Source organism: Cricetulus griseus, chromosome 4 (assembly GCF_003668045.3).
Source record: "Cricetulus griseus strain 17A/GY chromosome 4, alternate assembly CriGri-PICRH-1.0, whole genome shotgun sequence".
Classification (NCBI taxonomy): Eukaryota; Metazoa; Chordata; class Mammalia; order Rodentia; family Cricetidae; genus Cricetulus; species Cricetulus griseus.
Genome location: NC_048597.1, coordinates 134707017 through 134726601, shown reverse-complemented (window position 1 = coordinate 134726601; position 19585 = coordinate 134707017). Strand labels below are relative to the sequence as shown.

Below are 19585 nucleotides of genomic sequence, written 5' to 3'. Positions count from 1 at the left end.
CCACTCAGTCAGCCTCTCACTAGCCGTCTTAGCCCCAGCTCCCTCCCTGGGAAACGGCCATGCTTCTTCCTACTCCCTGGTCTTCAAGCTGTTCCCAGAGCTTCTCTGAATCCTAAGGCCTCCTTCAAGCATCTGTCATCACAGGTCTGTGTGATCCACTCTGTGATTCTGTGTCCTGTGTACAACAGGCACTCAGTGAGTGGATGTTGAATGACCGACCACATGAGCCAACAGCTTGATTCCTAACTTTTGAGCTTGGGGCTGGGGATCAACTTCTGTTTCCTGCTCTTATCTAAACAGAAATGGGGTCCAGGAGGGGCAGGACCAGGCTGAGTGCACTTCCTGTTCAGTTCTATTCCCACGCTCTTCTGGCAGCTCCTGGGGCTGATACTGATGGGCCTTGGAGGGGTGGCTGGGAGCCAGGCTCCACCCCTCCACCCTGTGCCTCAGCAGGAGGGTGGGCAGGCCAGAGCCAGACCCTTGGTTTTTCAAGTGTCACGATCTCAAGCAGGATACCAGTGCTGTTCTGTGCCTCAGTTTACCGTCTACACTCACTTCATAGGGGAGGGGGAAGTTCTGATGAGTTCATAAAGGCCCACAGAGGAGATGAGCTGTATAGCTGAGCAGGTAGAATGCTGGCCTAGCATGCATGAAGTCCTGGATTCTGTCCACAGCACTGCATAGACAGGGCATGGTGGTGCAATCTAGCACTTGAGAGACAGAGGCAGGAGAATTGGGAATTTGAGGTCCTCCTTGGGCACATAGGGAGTTGGAAGTTAGCCTCTAAATCAGACCCTGTGCCCAAAGGGGGGAAAAGAGAGGGTGCAGAGTATATGGGTGACAGCTGTCACATAGCAGAGTGGTCCCCATTTCCCTCAGGTTTGAGATTGAAATTGAGCCCATCTTTGGCACCTTGGCCCTGTATGATGTGCGAGAGAAAAAGAAGGTAGGTGCCCCTCCTCCTTGCCCCCTCCTCTTTCCCCTTCTCCTCCCTGGACCCCTCCTCGTCCTCCCTCCTCTTCCTCCTCCCTCTCTTTTCCTCCTTGGTGTGTGTGTCCGCCAGTTAGCTGCCTCTCATATCCCCAGATTTCAGAAAACTTCTACTTTGACCTAAACTCGGACTCCGTGAAGGGACTGCTCCGGGCCCATGGCACCCACCCGGCCATCTCCACCTTGGCACGCTCTGCCATCTTCTCCGTGACCTACCCCTCCCCTGACATCTTCCTGGTTGTCAAGGTGCTCACCCACCGGGGCCTGCAAGGGGGTGGCTTATCATGATCAAAGTCAGAGCTTCAGTGGGGTAAACTGTGACTCCAGCACTTGGAGGCTGAGGCAGGGGGATTGTGAGTTTGAGCTGGATTAGACTGCTTGTAGAAACTTTGTCTTATAAGCAAACAAAACAGTTTTGTCTGCCTCTGTGGATGGAGCAGGAAAAGTAAGCTCATGAATTCTGAGATTTCTTTTGGTCACGATTAGGTTACAGCAGTGAAACAAATTACCACCTCTTCAAGATGCAGGTTGCAATGGGGAAACTGAGGCACAGAGCATGTAAGAACCTTGCCTAGGGTCCCCCGACTCTTGAGGTATTCAGGACTGGAGTTCCTGTCCTGTCATTCAGTCGTGTCTTCAGTGTGGACTCACAAAAATGTACATGTGTGATGGCATATGCCTGTAAGCCTGGCTGCCAGGGGGCTGAGGCTTCTACTGCTGCAACCAACACCATGGCCAACAACAAACTGGGGAGAAAAGGGTTTGTTTCAGATTCTATCTCTCGGGTCTTTCTCCATCATGAAGATAAATCAGGGCAGGAGCTCAAGGCAGGAACCTCTGAAGCAGAGGCCATGGAGGGTGCTGCTGGCTTCTGGCTTGCTCTTCCTGACTTGCCAGCCTGCTTTTTTATACTCCCTGGGACCACCTGCGCAGGGTGACACCAGCCACAGTGATGCCTCCCACATTAATCAAGAAAATGACTCACAGACTGGCTTTCAGGCCAGTTTGGGGGGGGGGGTGTTTTCTTCATTGAAGTTCCCTCTTTCCAGATATCCCTGGCAGGTTTCAAACTAACAAAAAGCCAACCAGAACAGGAGGATTGCAAATCTGAGTCCTGCCCATGAGACTCAGTTTCAAAATAAAAATGGAAAAGGGCATAGCTCAAGAGTAGAATGCTTTCCCAGAATCCTCCAATGAGGGCCTTGGGACATGGCTCAGTGGTAACGTGCTTACTCAGTATTTGGGAGGCCCTGGTTTCCATAATCCCCAGTGTAAGAAAGATAAAGAGGTGGTGGTGCCACAGACCTCTAATCCCAGCACTCTGGAGGCAGAGGCAGGTAGATCTTAGTGAGTTTGAGGCCAGCCTGGTCTACAGAGTGAGTTCCAGGACAGCTAGGGCAACACAGTGTGAACCTATCCCAAAATAAGAGAGAGAGATGGGATGGGGGTGGAGAAACGCCTTAGCAATTGAGAGCACCCACTGTTCATGCTGAAGACCTTTGTTCCGTTCCCAGCATCCATGCTGGGTCATCCACTGCCCTCTTCTGGCCACTGTGAGCACCGCACTTACACTCAGACACATGCGTCATTAAAAATAAAATCTGTTCAGAAAGTGAGAAAGAGCTGGGCATTAGAGGCCCACGCCTTTAATCCCAGCACTGGGGGGGCTGGGGGGTCAGAGGCAGGTGGATCTCTGTGAGTTCTAAGCCTATGTAAAGAACTCCAAGACAGCCAGAGCTACACAGTGAGATCTCAAAAGCAAATGAAACAAAAAAGAAAACATTACAGCGAAGGGGAATGTAGAGAAAACATCAACAACTTAAAGTGGGAAAGGATTGAGACAGCTGGAAGCGGAGCTGCTGGCAGACAGCGTGCTAGAAGTCAGCCCTGAGGACAGTGGGAGCCACGGGCGCTGTCGGTGAGGGCTAGGGAATAGGTGGTGGCGGAGGCTTGCCAGGCTGCAGGAGTCCTGGGTTCATGCTCAGACTTGAATGGAGTGCCTGTGGGCCAAGGGGGGGTCCCGAAGACTGGCAGGGGGCTAAGGAGTCCCTGGCCGGGTCCTTCTGCCCCACAGCTGGAGAAGGTGCTTCAGCAGGGGGACATCAGCGAGTGTTGCGAGCCCTACATGGTGATGAAGGAGGCAGACGCGGTTAAGGTGGGTGTGGGTGAGCTGACGGGGGGGGGGGGTTTTGCAGGGCAGGTCCCGGGGGTGCTGCACAGGGGACGCTTGCATCTCCCCACAGAACAAAGACAAGCTGGAGAGGCTGCGCCTGGCCGCTGAGCAGTTCTGCACCAGGCTGGGCCGCTACCGCATGCCTTTCGCCTGGACGGCTGTGCACCTGGCCAACATCGTGAGCAGCGTCGGGCCACAGGACCGGGACTCCGACTCCGAGGGCGGTAAGGACGCAAGCCGCTCGCTCGCTAGCTCTCCGCGTCATTACACCCGTCTCCCTTCCTCTGCCACCATCGCCCCTCTCTCTAATTCCTGCTCGCCCCCCCCCCCGCTGCCACCACGCCTTCCCTCCTAGAGCGCAGACCTACTTGGGCAGAACGCCGCCGCCGGGGGCCTCAGGATCGAGGCTGTAGTGGGGATGATGCTTGCAGCTTCTCCAGCTTCCGACCAGCCACGTTAACTGTCACCAACTTCTTTAAACAGGTGACCTTGGTATAGGACAAGGGGCCTGGGAGGAAGGGAACACAGGGATTCTTCCCCTGGGGTGCCATCCATCTTGGGGACTTTCAGCCCCTTGACTTGGGGAACCTGTAACTGACAGGAGGCAGAACGGCTTAGTGATGAGGACCTTTTCAAGTTTCTGGCGGACATGAGGCGACCGTCGTCCCTGTTGAGGCGTTTGCGACCGGTGACTGGTGCGTGGCACACCCTATAAAGGAGAACTTTTACTCACATAGTCATGAGCAGACCATGCTGGGGTGCTGGGGTGCTGGGGACTCAACCCTGGCCCGGATAGGAAATGAAAGGAACAGAGCAGTTGGGGGGCAGGTTGCTCCTAGTGGGTGCAGCCCCCAGAAGACACCAGGGCGTTGGAGGCCGAGACAAGCAAAAAACCAAGTTGTTTCTCCCCAGCTCAGCTCAAGATTGACATCTCCCCAGCACCCGAGAACCTACACTTCTGCCTGTCCCCTGAGTTATTGCATGTCAAGCCCTATCCAGACCCCCGAGGGCGGCCCACCAAGGAGGTTCTGGAGTTCCCTGCCCGAGAGGTCTACGCCCCCCATACCTGCTACAGGTACAGCCTCCGGGGCTGGTGGGGCCCCCATTCTTCTCGTGTGTAGGGGGGGTGGGGGGGTGCGCGCCCGCCCCGCACATGTTTATGCTTTTCTGTTGTGGGAGTGCTCAAATGTTTCCAAGTGAATGTCTGCATGTGTATGCAGGCCAGAGAACAGACTTAGGTGCTGTTCTTCAGGAGTTATCCATCTGGTTTTAAGAGGGTTTGGGGTTTTTTTTGGGGGGGTGGTCTTTTTTTATTGAGCTATACATTTTAAGAGTTTTTTGTCATATTTATTCATTTTATTTGTTGGGGGAGGGGTGCACACAGAGCAAGTGTGGAGGTCTGCAGATAACTTGTAGAATCAGTTTTTTCCCACTTGTGTGAGGTGATGAGGCAACCAGACACTGGATCCTGGGAGTTGGAGTTGCAGGTGGTTGTCAGCCCCCTGGCACTAGGGATGACTTGAATGTGGGTGGGTCCTCTGCAGGAGCAATGTGTGCCTTCTCTCCAGCTCCCAGCCTTTTTATTCTCAGACAGGGCGTCTCACGGCCTGGAACTTGCCAAGTAGGATAGCTGCCTAGGAATCCACCTGTCTCTGCCTCCCCATGAACTCCTGATCCTCCTGCCTCTTCCTTCCCAGTGCTGAGATGACAAGTGTGCACCACTACACCCGTGGTTGTGGTTCTGTGGTTGGGACCCAGGGTTTTGTGCATGCCAGGCAGGTGCTGTGTCAACTGAGCACCAGCCCCCCCTTTCTTACAGACACAGGCATAGGCACTCGGCGTAGATAGCCTCTGTTGTGTTTTATTGTGGGGTATGTGGGTATAAAGGGACTCATGTACTTCTCCAGCCCTCTTCCACAGGGCTCTGTCTTCTGCCTTCCACCTCGCCTGCTTGCTTCTGTCTCCGCTCTGTGTCAGGAATCGGGGTGCACTGACCAAGCCCAGCGGCGGGCAGCCAGCCCTGTCTGCCCTGCTCAGGGCCCTTGTGGCTCACATTCAATATTCTCGCAGCACATCCAGGTAGTCTCAGGCCGGGAGGGCTGCCGTGTGGAGTCTAGGGAGGGAGACAGCTCAGTCAAGTCCAGTGTAGGATGGGGTCACCCTTCAGTGGACTTAGGCACCACCCACCCTGCCACCCTAAATTTAAGTCCTCCACCAGGCTCACCTCTCCTGGATCTGCCGCAGCCACCGCTGTTGCTCTATTATCTCCCGATGCTGTCGCTGCACGTGGCCTGTGAGCACCCATAAAAGGTGGCTCTGCTTGTCGGCTCGAGCCTGTGGGGTAGCATATAGACATTAGCTGGGGGGGGGGGGGGTCTGGTTCATCTCTTGTCTCCTGACCACTGCCAGGTCTCTCTGTTACAATCCACATGACCCTGCAAATGTCTAAGACCATTTGGCCTCAGTTTCCCCATTTGTAAAGTGTATCTAAGACAGGACTTGCTTTGTATAATTTGTGAAAGGCATCAGATAGCACTGGCTGGGTTCTCCGTACGCAGCACCAGACCCCGTGGTAATAAGCATTTATTGAGCACCCACTGTCCATTGCCCCTGCAGTTGGAGGCTCTAGCTTTGCTGTGAAGTCGCTGTCACTGCCCTTATTTCATTGTAAAATTTATTTTACCTAGTGTGAGCACACGCCATGGCACAAATATGGAAATCAAAGGACAACTAGGGAGTGGGGTTCACCATGTGGGCTCCAGGCACAGAACTCAGATCACTGGGCTTGGCATCCAGGCTTTTAACTGCCAATCCCATTATTCATTCATTTATTTATTTTGAGACAGGGTCTCATGTAGCACGAGCTTAACTTGGACGTCTTTCTAGCCGGAGATCACCCTGGACTCCCGACCATCCGGCCTTTAATCCCAAGTGCTGGGTTTCGGGTGTATGCCACCACACCAGTTATCCTTCTTTTGTTCTTTTTGAGACAGGTTGTCTGTCACCATGCAGCCCAGGTTGGCCTCTGACTAAGTAGACAAGACTGGCTTTAAATTTCTGCTCCTCCTGCCCCTGCCTCTAGGGTTCTGGGGTCACAGGCAAACACCACCATGCCTGGTTCTGGGAAAACTGAGGCCAAGACAGTCACTGAAAGTAGAATCCCACATACAACTGGGAGCAGGGTCCTCGAGCTCAGCATTCAGAGGTGGGCAGGGCTGTACCCCTCTCAGACCTGGGAGCCCCTTACCTTTAAGGTCTCAAATTCTTGGTGGGCTTGGCCCAGCCAGGCACTTCTCAGCTGGACTTGCAGTCTCCGCACAGTGTCTCGCAGAGCTTGCTGGGTGCGGGCCGCTTCCCCGAGCGATCGGGCCGTGGCCTCTGCACCAAGGTGTAAAGCATCCTCTTCAACCTGCTTGACAGGTGGTGTGGTATCAGTGAGGCCACTCGCTCAGCTTTGTCCACCCAGGACTTTATCACTTTTCCTCTATTATGAGCTACCCAGGACAGTGGGACGCTCTTGACTTAAAATTTCCTCAGACCCTTATCCATCCAACAACACCCCAGCTCCAGTGCCCACCTGAATCTCCGACAAGCTGGTGCGAAGCTCCTGTGTTGCATCCCGGCCATGCCTGACCTCTGTTCCCAGGAGTCCCAGTGCTCTGTCAAAGAGGCCCAGGCTGTGCCCAGCTTCTGTCAGACGTGCCTCTGTGGCTCTGTACACACTGTTGAGGGCCTGACCTAGCTGTAAAGCCCCATGAAAAAGCAGGGTCAGCTCTTCATATTGAGCTGGCTCTGGACCACCCAGAGGAGCCGCTGGGGCAGGCCGCACTGCTGATGTTAAGGCCCATAGGAGGCAGAGAGCGAGCACAGCCATGGCCAAGTGTCTAGGGGGTGTGGTTCCTATGCCACTGTGGGCCACCTTTTATTTCCACAGGCTGACATTAACCCCCCTCTCCCTGGTCAATGGTTAGCCAGCCATGGTTGCACAAGGGCCTGGCAGGGGCGCAGCCATTGCATCAGGCTGATGGCTAAGCAGGCCACGCTGATATCACGCTGGCTAGAACTCAGGGCCAGCTGGGGTGGAGTGGGAGGTGCAGTGGGAAGCTCAGGCCCAAGATCTCAGCACCAGGGGCCGTATGACTGCTGCATGCCTTGACCCTCAGATCCCATCTAAGCCCAGGCATGGCCTCTGTGAGCCTAGGCTCTCTATACACCAACACAGCAGGACACCGCCTGCTCTGGGCCTCCCACAGGGGCCACTGGAACAGGCTAGAGTCTCGTGACCGTCAGCCATTTACATGGACTGCAGGCATTGTGTGTCACCTGCAAGGGGTCACTGTGGGTGTGGCTGACAGCTGGAAGGGGAGCAAGAGTGACATGGCAGTCCTCTCCAGAGGTTATGGAGCCTGTGCTTGGTGCTAATTTTGATTTAATTTCCTAGAAGTTAAATTAAGGGGCAAGTGTTGCACCTCATCCTGCACCTAGGGGTCCCACGTGTGGTAATTCACCTCTGTCGAGCACCCACTATGTGCACTTGGGAAGAACGGTCATTGATTGTAAATGGAAAGCCAGTCCATAAATCAGATGTGGTGGCTCATGTCTGTCCTACTCAGGAGGCTGAGGTAGGAGGAACTTGAGTTCAAGGCCATCCTGAGCTACAGAACTAGACCCTCTCTTGCCTCAAGAAAACAAGGGCTGAGGTAAAGCTCAGAGGTGGGAGGCTCTGCGCCCATTCCCCATCAGCACAGGAAATGGCCATAGAGTTGTTCCTGCTGAGTGTTTGGAGTGGGGCTTGACACCCAGAGGTGTGCTGTGCAATGACTATCACTGTGTGATGACTGTCACCAAGGCTGTTGGTTGTTGGTATTGTGTTACCAGATGCCCCCATTATACAGATAAAGCAACCGAAGCCTACAGGGTTGGAGGCCTCAGTTACAGTTGAGGAAAGAGGGCAGGACCAGGACTCTAGTGCCAGCCTCTGATTCTGTGTCCATCTGAGAGACAGCCTGGTCTCGAACTCACAGAGATCCATCTGCCTTTGCCTCCCGAGTGCTGGGATTAAAGGCGTGCGCCACCAACGCCCGGCCCTGGGGAGACAGCCTCTATGTAACTGCAGTGGGGCAACAAGGCAGTGGTGAGGTGAGGACAGCTGTTCCTGGCTGTCTGGACCACCTTTTGAAAAGGTTTATTGTTTTCATCAGATGTGTTTGGGGGCAGGATCTAAGTGCAGGTGCCCAAAGAGGCATCAGGTCCCTGGAGCTGCCTGATGTGGGTGCTGTTAACTGCTCAACCACTTCTCCAGGACCCAGGCTGCCCTTGTAGGCCTCAGCCATGCGGAGCTGGAGGGGCCCTCAGCCTGCAGAGTGCTTGCCTAGTGCACACAAAGCCCTGTGTTCTGTCCCCAGTAGTTTATACAACAGGAATGGTGGTACATGCCTGTCATCCCAGCACTTTGGAGGTGGAGACAGGAAGCTAAGAGTTTAAAATCATCCTGAGTAAAAGCAAAAACAAAAACCCCCTGGCTCTCAGTGCCCATCTGTGCCTGGCCTTGTACCTGCCTGACTCTAGATGTGAGCATCAAGAGGTTTCATCTGTTGGCATCGGTGGCGCACGCCTTTAATTCCAGCACTCAGGAGGCAGAGGCAGGGGGATCTCTGTGAGTTCCAGGCCAGCCTGGTCTACAGAGTGAGTTCCAGAACAGCCAGGACTGTTACACAGAGAAACCCTGTCTCAAAAAACAAACAACAACAACAAAGAGGTTTCGTGTATCCATGACCCTTTGTGATGCCTGGGATCACAGCCCCGCCCCCAAGTGCACCTGCTTCATGACCCTCTTTCCCATGACTGGGTCTCCAGCTCTCTAACGGGTCCCCCACCCCTCCCATTCCTCCTTTTTCAGGAACCTGCTCTTCGTGTACCCACACAGTCTCAATTTCAGTAGTCGTCAGGGCTCTGTGCGCAACCTGGCTGTGAGGATCCAGTACATGGCTGGCGAGGACCAAAGCCAGGCCTTGCCGGTCAGTGCAGTACCCCTGCTCTGGAGGGAAGGGGAAGGAACAGGCATAGGTTGTCCCCAGTGGGTCCCTCATGCCCCACCTCCCACAGGTCATCTTTGGGAAATCTAGCTGTAGCGAATTCACCCGAGAGGCCTTCACACCAGTGATCTATCATAACAAGTATGCCGGGTTGGGTGTGGGAGACCTGGACTGACCCTGGGGGACTCAGAGGGTCAGGGTGGCCGAGGGTAGGGAGAGTATGTGTGGAACAGAAAGAGCGGAGGCTTGGTATACAAATGAGGTAAGTTGAGGCAGGTTGTCATCCTGTGAGATTCCCACTCCCTAGCTGGCCCCCAGCCCCTGGCCCTATTTTACCAGGTCTCCTGAATTCTACGAGGAATTCAAGCTGCGACTTCCCGCCTGTGTGACCGAGAACCATCACCTCTTTTTTACCTTCTACCATGTCAGCTGTCAGCCCCGGCCAGGAACAGCCCTGGAGACGCCTGTGGGCTTCACTGTGAGCCACTGTAACCCCCCAGCTTCCTTCCCTGACCCCACCCCCCAAGGCCGCCCAGCCATATCTCACCCTTATCCATCCGACTTTTCCCCAGTGGATCCCTCTGCTACAACATGGCCGCCTGAGGACTGGTCCCTTCTGCCTACCTGTGTCAGTGGACCAGCCTCCACCCAGCTATTCGGTCCTGACCCCTGATGTATGTACCCGTGCCCCCAGCACGGATGCCTTTATTGCTCTCTAGTCCTTACAGCTCCCCCTGCCTCCCTTCAATGTCCTTGAGAGCCTTGCTCAACTTAATGGTCACTTGTGGGCCCCTGTGCCTCCTGCCACCCCAACAGAATGTCTCTGGACTACTGCATCCTATGTGTCTCTTTCTATATCCTAGCTAGCCCTCTCCTCTATCGCTGTCCCCCAGTCTCTCTGTTCCAGTAACAGCCCTGCCTTTGTGATTTAAAAAAAAAAAAAATTGTTATTTTGGGAATGTGTCTCGTGTGCCTTGGGAAATGTGTGAAAGTCAGAGAATAACTTTGTGGGGTACATTCTCGGCCTGCCATACAGGTCCTGGGGCTTAGAGCAGGTCATTAGACTTAGTGGTGAGAGCCTCTACCCACTGGAACATCTTGATGGTCCTGGGGTTTTGTTTTGTTTTGTTTTGTTTAAGACAAGGTCACACACAGCCCAGGCAGGCCTGGAATTGTGCGTAGTCAGGGATGACCTTGAACTCCTGATCCTTGTCTCTGTCTCCCAAGTGTTGGGATGGCAGGCGTGTGTCACCATGCGTGGCATCATTTTTGTCCCCTCCATCTACCCCATTATAGTGCCACCACCTTCCCCTCTACTCGCTAGTGGGCATGTCTGATGGTTTCAAGTTCCCCCTGAAATGCTACTCAATAATGGGCATGTCTGATGGTTTCAAGTTCCCCCTGAAATGCTATTCCAGCTCATTGCTTTTTCTAGTTACTGTTAACTCTGAGCACACCCTCCATTTTCTGTGGTTTTCCAGCCTGTCCTTAGGGCTCTCCCTTAGGGACAGGGTACCCTGCCTCTGCCTCAGGCTGGGCTTTCTGTCCATGGTGTTGCAATGGCTAAGGCCACAGCCTGGCCTGGTGGCCTGATGCATGGGGGAGGGTCAGCCTGTGCCCATCCCACCTCTCCCTCCCACAGGTGGCGCTGCCGGGCATGCGCTGGGTGGACGGTCACAAGGGTGTGTTCAGTGTGGAGCTCACAGCCGTATCGTCCGTGCACCCCCAGGTACAGAGTGAGATGAGAACCCAGGCTCCCTGGCCTGATCCCCTCCTGCTTAGCCAGGGATTGAGCAAGATTTACTTACAGCTGGCTGGTGAAGGTCTGGCCTCCAGCCACTGGACATGACTTTAGTCCATCTGACCCAGACTGCTGACTCAGGTTGGGAGGGGCATGCACCCCCACCCCGCCCCCTCTCTGCTCACTACATGCCCATCCTTCTCCTTAGGACCCCCACTTGGATAAGTTCTTCACCCTGGTACATGTTCTAGAAGAAGGGACATTTCCATTCCGGCTCAAGGAGACAGTGCTGAGTGAGGCCACTATGGAGCAGGAGCTGCGAGCCAGCTTGGCGGCTCTGCGCCTCGCCAGCCCAGAGCCCCTTGTGGCCTTTTCCCACCATGTTCTAGACAAGCTTGTCCGCCTGGTTGTGCGGCCACCGATCATTGGTGGCCAGATAGGTGAGCCACTGTGGTCTCAGGCCTGTTTCTGGAAAGCTACTCCCCCTTTCCTCCAACCCTGAGTGCCTTCCTATAGTTCATTGGTTTCTCTAAACTCCCAGAGCACCCCAGTGCAAGTCCTTTAAGATCTCAATGAGCTCCTGTACCTCCTCTGCCCTTTCCTCCTCTGGAAGGTGACTGGGGCCCTGAAAGGCTCTGGGCAGCGTAACTTGACCTTTGCTCTGTCCGACAGTGAACCTGGGCCGAGGGGCCTTTGAAGCTATGGCTCATGTAGCCAGCCTTGTGCACCGGAGCCTGGAGGCCGTCCAAGACTCCCGTGGTCACTGCCCACTGCTGGCTGCCTATGTCCATTATGCCTTTCACCTCCCTGGCGGTGACCTCAGCCTACCAGGTGGTGAGTGTTGATGGAGAACTCTGGGCCACAGGAAATATTGGTGCGAACAGCACACTAAGCAGAAGAGTAACATATGCAAAGCCCCCAGGGCCTCAGGGACTCACTTGGGTGACTTAGGAGGTAGACACCATCTTACCCAGTTTGCTCTGGCCTCAGGCCAGGTTTCTGCACACTTGACCGACAACTGGATCGGCCCATCAGCAAGATGCTGAGCCTGGTTTTGAGTGTCCATTCTATTGCCTAGATGCTGTGTGATCCTGGTCTTTACCTCTCTGAGCCTGCTTTCCCTTTATTTATTTGTTTGTTATTTATTTTGGAGATAATTTTTCTGTGCAGTCCTGGCTGTCTTGAAATTTGCTCTGTGGACCAGGCTGATCTTGAAAACAGAGATCCATCTGCCTCTGCCTCCCGAGTGCTGGGATTAAAGCCTTGTGCCACCACCACCTGGCTTGTTTTCCCATTTTTAAATGAGGTACTGACTGTTCAGTTCGGATAGTCCCAGATGGCACTAACCTTGAAAAGCCCTTCCTGTAGTGAGCATTCCCTGAGAATGTGGTTGAGTGGCATGCCTGAGCACCAGAAAGAATGGTGGTGAGGGGCATAGAGGGAGGGACAGAAAGGGAGAAAGGAAGGAAAGAAGGACAGGGAGGGAGGGACTTGGGCTGGGGTGGAGCTCCTGGTAGTGAAACTGTTTAGCCTGCACAAGACCTTGGGTTTCGTCCCCAGCACTGAAAGAGAAGTTAGCTTTTTCCCATTCATAATAATGAACAGTAGCTATGAATGTGTAGGCACTAAGCTCTGTTCCCAGTGTATTCTGTCTGCCCCAAGTCACTCTGAAGCAGTAACCATGTTTGACTCTATTTTACAGTGAGAACATGGAAACTCAGAGAAGGAAAGCTATTTCACCCAGGGACTGGGGTCGTCATCCTGGCAGGTGTTGAGCTGATGGTTCCCTCTCTCTTCAGGGGTCGCCCCAGCAACTGTCCAGGCGGCTACGCTGGCCCGAGGCTCTGGCCGCCCCACCAGCCTCTACCTGACACGCTCTAAGAGCATCAGCAGCAGCAACCCGGACCTGGCTGTGGCCCCTGGCTCTGTGGATGATGAGGTGTCCCGCATCCTAGCCACCAAGGTAGGACAAGGGGCCCTGAAACCTCAGCCTCCAGGGCCTGGCTGAAGGCTCAGTGGGTGAAGAATCGCCATGCAGATGGAGGAAGGAAAGCCAGAAGTCACTGTTCAGAGGAGGGGCTGTGTCCAACCTAAGGCTCTCACAGCTGCAGGGCTGCTCTGGGGTTCTGCACTGTTCAGTTGACTGGAGAATGGGGGTAAAGGGTTTGGCCTGGCTCAACAAAGAGTATAATGTACATGGTTCAGCAGCCTGTGCACACTAATTCAAAAGTGTGTGTACATATGCAGCCTGTGTACACTAATAGGAAGGGGTGTGTATGCATGTCCCTTGTACATATGTGCACAGATGCATAGACATATGTAGCCTATGTGCACACATACATTGACTTATGCACACAGTGCACAGACACTTATACCCCATGCACACATGTGCATGTACTTAGCCCATGCACATCCATGCACAATTGCATATGGACAGGCCCCACGTGCTTATACATACATGAATATATATGTACATGTTCTCCACACTCATATCTACATGGGTTCAAATGCTCAGGCACTCTAGACAGTTACACATTACATGAACACATGCACCCCGCACATTTCCCAGGTATGTGCATGGCACATACGTGATCTGGGGCAGTGTCTACACTTGGTCTCCCATACCTCCGTCCCCATGCTCAGCCCGGGACATCATCCCTTCTCTGTGTGTCTTCAGGGTGTCGATCGCTCACACTCCTGGGTGAATTCTGCTTATGCGCCAGGAGGCAGCAAGGCTGTGTTGCGGCGGGTGCCCCCGTACTGTGGGGCTGACCCCAGACAGGTGCTCTCTCTGTCTGCCCCACATGTGTGTCACCTTTGCATGAGTTCTTCCTACCTTCCCGGCTGTAGTGAACTAACCCCCGAGGGACAGCAGGAACCCCACATGACTGTGTCTGGGCTGTGGAGGTCTCTGTTATAGGTATCGGGTCAGCCTAATGGGCCTTGTGCTGCCATTAGGCCACTGTGTGGTTTGGAGTGTGGCTCAGTGGCAGAGTTCTTTAACGCCAGGCATGAGGTTCTGGGTTCCATCCCCAGCACCACCAAGAAGCAAAATTAAGATTAAGAAGCAAGACTAGGCAGTGGTGGTGCACGCCTTTAATCCCAGCGCATGAGAGACTGAGGCAGGCGGAGCTCTGTGAGTTTAAGGCCAGCCTGCTCTACATGGTGAGTTGGATGCCATCCAGGGCTGCACAGTGAGACCCTGTCTTAACAAGTGAACAAAAAAACATTGAGAAAAAACATAGACCCTAGCCCTAGTCCCAGCAGAGTAGAAGACTCTGTGGTGGTATGTAAATGAGTGCAAACCATATGTTAATCTCCCCATCTCTAACTTCACTACCTGCATGGCCGTCCCCCACCCTTTAACCCATCTCTGCTTTAGGGGACCTCTAACCATCCCTTTGGCACAGACAACCCTTATGAGGGTGAAGTAGCCCTGGACCCCAGTAGTTCCCCATCTGTTTTCATACAAGGGTTTCCCCATTGACCCCTTCCCAGGTACCTGGTGTGGGGAGGGCTTACCTGCAGCAGGCCTGGACTCCACCCCTCTTGGCTCAGGTCTTGTCCTGTGCCCAGCTGATTGGCTGCCTCTCTGAATGTCTCAATTTTTAAGATGATAATAGCACACCGAATTTTCAGGTGCCTGCCAGTAATCCCAACTCTTGGGAGGCAGAGGCAGGAGTTCAAGGTCACCCTGGGCTACATGGAAGTTACAAGGCAGCCTAGGCTACATCAGATCTCATCTCAGCAAAAACAATGAAAGACTCCTAGTAAAGTGCTCAGCAACATGGTCCCAGGCATGGGCATAGGGTAGGGCCTGGGTGGGGGGGTCTCCCTGAGCTAAAGTAGGCATCCCAGAAATAGACATCCATCAAACAAGTGAGCAGGTTCAGAAGTGCCAGCGTGGATGCTTCAGCACTTCAGCAGGGAAGCTGGGGCTCAGCAAGTCGCGTGCTGGCCTGGCATACACATAGCCCCGAGTCCATCCCTGGTACCCATAAGCCAAGTGTGGTGGCACATGACTATAAACCCAGCCTTTGGAGAGGGAGGCAGGAGGATCAGTAGTTTAAAGTCATCCTTGGCTACATAGTGAGCGAGGCCAGGCTGGAGAATGAGACCCTGTCCCAAAAGAAAAATGCTAGGTAGGATTCAAGTTCATTGGTAAGTCATGTGCTCAGCCTGTGTGACTGGTCCATTCTGGGCTTGGGATGGGACCCAGGGCTTTGAGGAAGCTAGGCAAACACTACCAGCTCGGGCTCAGGCCCAGCCTTCCCCCAGCATTAAAAATATGTTAGACTTATTTATTTTATGTGTATGGGTATTTTACCTGCATGTTTGTTGATGTTGCACTTGCCCGGTGCCCTTGAATGTCAAGAAGGCGATGAGGCACGCTTTTAATCCCAGTGAGTCTAAGGCCAGCCTGATCTACAGAGTAAGTTCTATGATAGGCAGGACTGTTACACAGAGAAACCCTGTCTCAAAAAAACCACACGCACACACACACACACACAAGTCAAGAAGGCATCAGATCCCCTGGAACTGGAGTTACAGACAGTTGTGAGTCACCATGTGGGTGCTGGAATCTGACCCAGGTCCTCTGCAAGAGCAGCCAGTGCTCTTAACTGCTGAGCCATCTCTCCAGTCCCCACCCCTAGCATTTTTTTAAATCATTTTTTATTTGAATTAGAAACAAAATTGAATTACACGACACCCCTAGCATTTTTAATTAGGGTTGTCCTCAATCTCCTGAAAGGTCAGTTAGTCTTTGGGGAGCCAAGAGGAGATAACCAGGTAGTAACAGGGTGGTGTCCCAGGCAGGAAGTGGTCTTCATAGTGTGTGGCCTGGCTCAGACATGCTGAGTAAGCAGTGCATGATGGCACATGACGGCTACAGGTGTCCAAGTGTCAGCTGTTGAGCCAACTCATCACTAAGCCTTTTCTCCTGACCAGAAAACCAGGCAAGGAGAGTGAGTCTTGTGCCACTGTACCCATTTCACAGAGGGGCATGCTGAGGCTCTGAGCAAGGCTGGAACAGGAGGGCAGGCCTTAGAGTCCTAGCATATACCATCTTCACTGTCTTACCTGCCTTCCTTTTCTTTTTCTTTCTTGTCTCTACACACTTCCTCTATGTTCACAAACTCCACCTGGTGGTCAAGTCCTTCCATTTAACTCTTGACCTAGTACTGGGTCCTCTGCTACCTCTGGCCTCCTCCATCAAAAATTCCATTCCCCTGTCTACAATGGTCCCTAACTTTGGGCCTTGGCCAGCCTTTGTCTCTGCTGCACCCTGGCACTCACCCCATGCCATCGCGTGCTCTTCACTGTTACTCCTGACTCCATCCTTCCCAGCACACCCCTTTTTCTTTTCTTTTTTTCCCTGAGTGCTGGGGATGAAACCCAGGGCCTCGTTCATGCAAAGTCAAGTGCTCTATCACTGGGCCAAATCCCCGTCCTTGTTTTTGTTGTTTGTTCTGTGTTTTGTGGAGTGTTGTTTGGTTTGGCTGTTGTGTTTTGAGACAAATTCTTGCTGTGTAGTCCATTATGGTTCGGAAGTCACACTGTTACTGCCTCGGCCTCCTGAGTGGTGGGATGACAGGTGTACCCCACCATGTCCAGCTCCCTCTTTTCTCAACACATCTGATTTCAACTGCTCCTTCACCTGCCCCATGTCCTCACACAGCACAAACCCATCACAACGACCTGTCTCCCCCGTTGCCTGTATGGCCCCACCCATTGTCTCAGCTCATTTTTAAAGACTAACTAGCTGGGCGGTGGCGGCACACACATTAATCCCAGTACTCTGGGATTTCTAGGATAGCCAGGACTACACAGAGAAGCCCTGCTTTGAAATACAAACTAACTAACAAAGCATAACTAGTTAATTCATGCCTCTGGATGCTAAGTGCTGCTCTAAGCATGGGCCTCTTCGTGCTATATCATGTGGTGAAGGCTAGCCCATAGTGTCAGAGGCAGTGAGTTAACTTGGCTGTCTCCCTTCTCTCCCCCTACTTTCTCCTTCTCCCTCCCTTTCTTCCTTCTTTTCCTTTCTCTTCCCTTTATTGTGAGACAAGGATCCCCCTTGACTTGGAACTCACCATCCTCCTGCCTCAGCGTCCTCAGCGCTAGGATTAGTGTGTTCCACCTTGCCTGCCTTTCTCTTCCTCTTCTTCTTAAGCCACTAATAGTACTGTAGGGTCCCGCCCTCATAGCCTTACCTAATGCTAGTCACCTACAAAGTTTCTACCACCAAATGTCATCAACATGGCCAGCCTGTGTTACATGAGACCCTGTCTCAAAACAACCAAACACAAAATCTCTAACACATGAATGAAGTTTCTGAGATGTATGCAAACCCTAACCTAAGTTCCTCCTGTGTTTGTGCTGACCAAGACCCATCTCTCTTTACCCATGCCCATGTGGACCCACCCTTCCTCATCCATGAAGCCTCATCCCTGTTTCTCTTCTCCATCACTAACTCACTCTGCCATCCCATGCTCTCCATCCCATCCATCCTAGGACATCGACCGCAGCTCTAGCCGTGCCTCCTCTTACCTCGAGGCCTCCTCCTCGTCCCTGCCACCCCCTCAGCCAAGACACACTGTGCAGAAGGTAGAGGTGGGAGTCGGGTGGCTGATCTGATATCTGCCCCACTGCCGCACAGCAAGGGGTCCAGTGCTCCTCCCCACACCCAGAGCCCAGCCAGGGCTGGAATCTGCTCTCATCCCCTCCTGCATGACCTCCTGCTGCTCTGACCCCCACAACCAGGCTTCAGGCTGCATCCCCCAAGTCATGCCTTCCTAAGGGGTGTGTGGGAGGGGTGGCCCCTGGCTCCTGGTGACCCTAGCCCTGCCCACAGCTGCTGCACGAGGAGCTGGCTCTGCAGTGGGTGGTGAGTGGCAGTACGGTTCGCGAGGTGGCCCTTCAGCATGCCTGGTTCTTCTTCCAGCTCATGGTGAGAACTTCCCCATCCAGGGGGACCTACCTTAGAGAAAAAGTGCCTTGAGACTATGCTTAAAAACCCTAAGGAAGGGCCTTGAGGCTCTTCTGTAAGGAGAAATGGAGGTCACCTTGCCAATGAACCCCCCTCTCTGGAGAGGACTCCTCAACCCAGAGTCAGGGCACTGAGCACTGAGAGGTCAGGCTTTGCACACCCCTCAGCTTCCTTCAAGTGTGAGTTTGTGTCCTCTTCCCCAGTGCCTGCTGCCCCTGGACCCACCGGTCCATCTCCCATAGTCCTCCAAGACAGAGACCTGAACTCCCCCGACTCAGCCTCTCAGAGGCTGGGAGAAGGTTCAGTTAAAGTGCCTTCCTCACATGCATGAAGACCCGTTAGGTCCCCAGAACACAGGTGAAAAAGAAAGGGCTGGACCCGATGGAAGCCTGGAATCCCAGACTGAGGACATGTTGACAAGCCAGCCTAGCCAAATCAGGCTGCTCTGAACTCGGTGAGACCAGTCTCAAATAAGAGGTAGACACAGGCTCTACAGGCAAAACTGCGTCCTAAGGCTCCACCGATGGTCCCACCGACTCATCAGATCCCTTCCACTGCTACCCACGCAGGCTCCACCCAGTCCCTTCCTCAGGCCCTGCCCACAGCCTTCAGGCTGCATCCGTTGGGGTCAGGGCTCCCTTTAGCCCACTTTTTTAAAAAGATTTATTTATTTTATGTATATGGTGCTCTATCTGCATGCACACATGCTCACCAGAAGAGGGCATCAGATCCCATGATAGATGGCTGAGAGTCACCATGTGGGTGCTGGGAACTGAACTCCGGTCCTCTGGAAGAGGGGCCAATGCTCTTAACCACTGAGACGTCTCTCCAGCCCCAAGCCTACTGCTCCTGATGCTGCTCGTCTGTCAAGCCCAGGCCATCCTTCAGCTTCAGCTACTTAGCTCAGAGCCACTTACGCTCCCCTTCCCGGCCTGTAGTGCACCACCTATCAGTCCAGCACCCCAGTTTCCCTCAGCCTCAGCGATGTATCTTAAGCTCCTCCCACAGCCCTCAAGCATCGCCCATGTGACAGCCCCACCCATAGCCTTTCAAGTTACACCCTGACCACTCACCTCACCCGCAGATAAAAAGCATGGAGCTGCACTTGCTCCTGGGCCAGCGATTGGACACTCCCCGCAAGCTGCGCTTCCCTGGGCGCTTCCTGGACGACATCTCAGCCCTGGTGGCCTCTGTGGGCCTGGAAGTCATCACCAGAGTCCATAAGGTGAGGAGGGACTCAGGGCCTCTTGGAGGAAAGTGAGCAGGTGGACGGACCAGTGCTGCAGTCAGAGATGTAGTGTGTCATGTGTGTCTGTTCATCCAAGGTCTCTTTCTTGAGCACCTATGGTATACATAGCCCTGTCTGGATGTAGAGGCACAGCAGCAAATAAGACAGATCAAGTCCCTGCCCTCACAAAGCAGATTTGGAGGAAAAGGTGAGATGGGTGAGGCCTTGGAGCTACAGTCAGGAGGCATGGCAAGCACAAGGGTCCTGAGTCAGTCAGGGCTGCAGCTTGGCAATGAGGGGTGAGCATGGGTGATGTAGAGTAATCAGAGGGGGCTAAAAGGTGGAGAGGATAAGGAGGGTGTGGGACACGTCCTGTGGCCATTAGCTTAGCACCAGTATACAGCAGGAACATGATAAATGGATGCTG

At 53.6% G+C, this 19585-nt stretch overlaps 2 protein-coding genes across 3 annotated transcripts in view; one reads left to right on the top strand and one right to left on the bottom strand.

Annotated features, from left to right (window-relative positions):
* Positions 1-2606: 2606 nt before the first annotated feature.
* The window catches only part of Dock6 (dedicator of cytokinesis 6), a 42387-nt gene continuing 25408 nt past the window's right edge, over positions 2607-19585 (top strand). For both annotated transcript variants that reach the window (XM_035443523.1, XM_035443522.1), the window contains exons 1-17: positions 2607-2908; positions 3065-3145; positions 3234-3387; positions 3519-3646; positions 3765-3858; positions 4076-4238; positions 9063-9180; positions 9269-9339; positions 9538-9676; positions 9771-9872; positions 10841-10927; positions 11148-11379; positions 11612-11773; positions 12739-12902; positions 17456-17548; positions 17796-17891; positions 19015-19155. In XM_035443523.1, coding sequence (XP_035299414.1) covers positions 3116-3145; positions 3234-3387; positions 3519-3646; positions 3765-3858; positions 4076-4238; positions 9063-9180; positions 9269-9339; positions 9538-9676; positions 9771-9872; positions 10841-10927; positions 11148-11379; positions 11612-11773; positions 12739-12902; positions 17456-17548; positions 17796-17891; positions 19015-19155 — 1974 coding nt within the window. In that variant the 5' untranslated portion in view covers positions 2607-2908; positions 3065-3115. The remainder of the gene's footprint in view (positions 2909-3064; positions 3146-3233; positions 3388-3518; positions 3647-3764; positions 3859-4075; positions 4239-9062; positions 9181-9268; positions 9340-9537; positions 9677-9770; positions 9873-10840; positions 10928-11147; positions 11380-11611; positions 11774-12738; positions 12903-17455; positions 17549-17795; positions 17892-19014; positions 19156-19585) is intronic.
* On the bottom strand, positions 5129-7037 carry Angptl8 (angiopoietin like 8). Its single transcript, XM_027411574.2, has 4 exons — positions 6741-7037; positions 6411-6572; positions 5388-5497; positions 5129-5276 (listed from the first exon to the last, which is right to left on the bottom strand). Exons 1-4 carry the CDS (start codon positions 7035-7037, stop codon positions 5249-5251), a joined length of 597 nt encoding a protein of 198 aa, XP_027267375.1. The 3' UTR covers positions 5129-5248.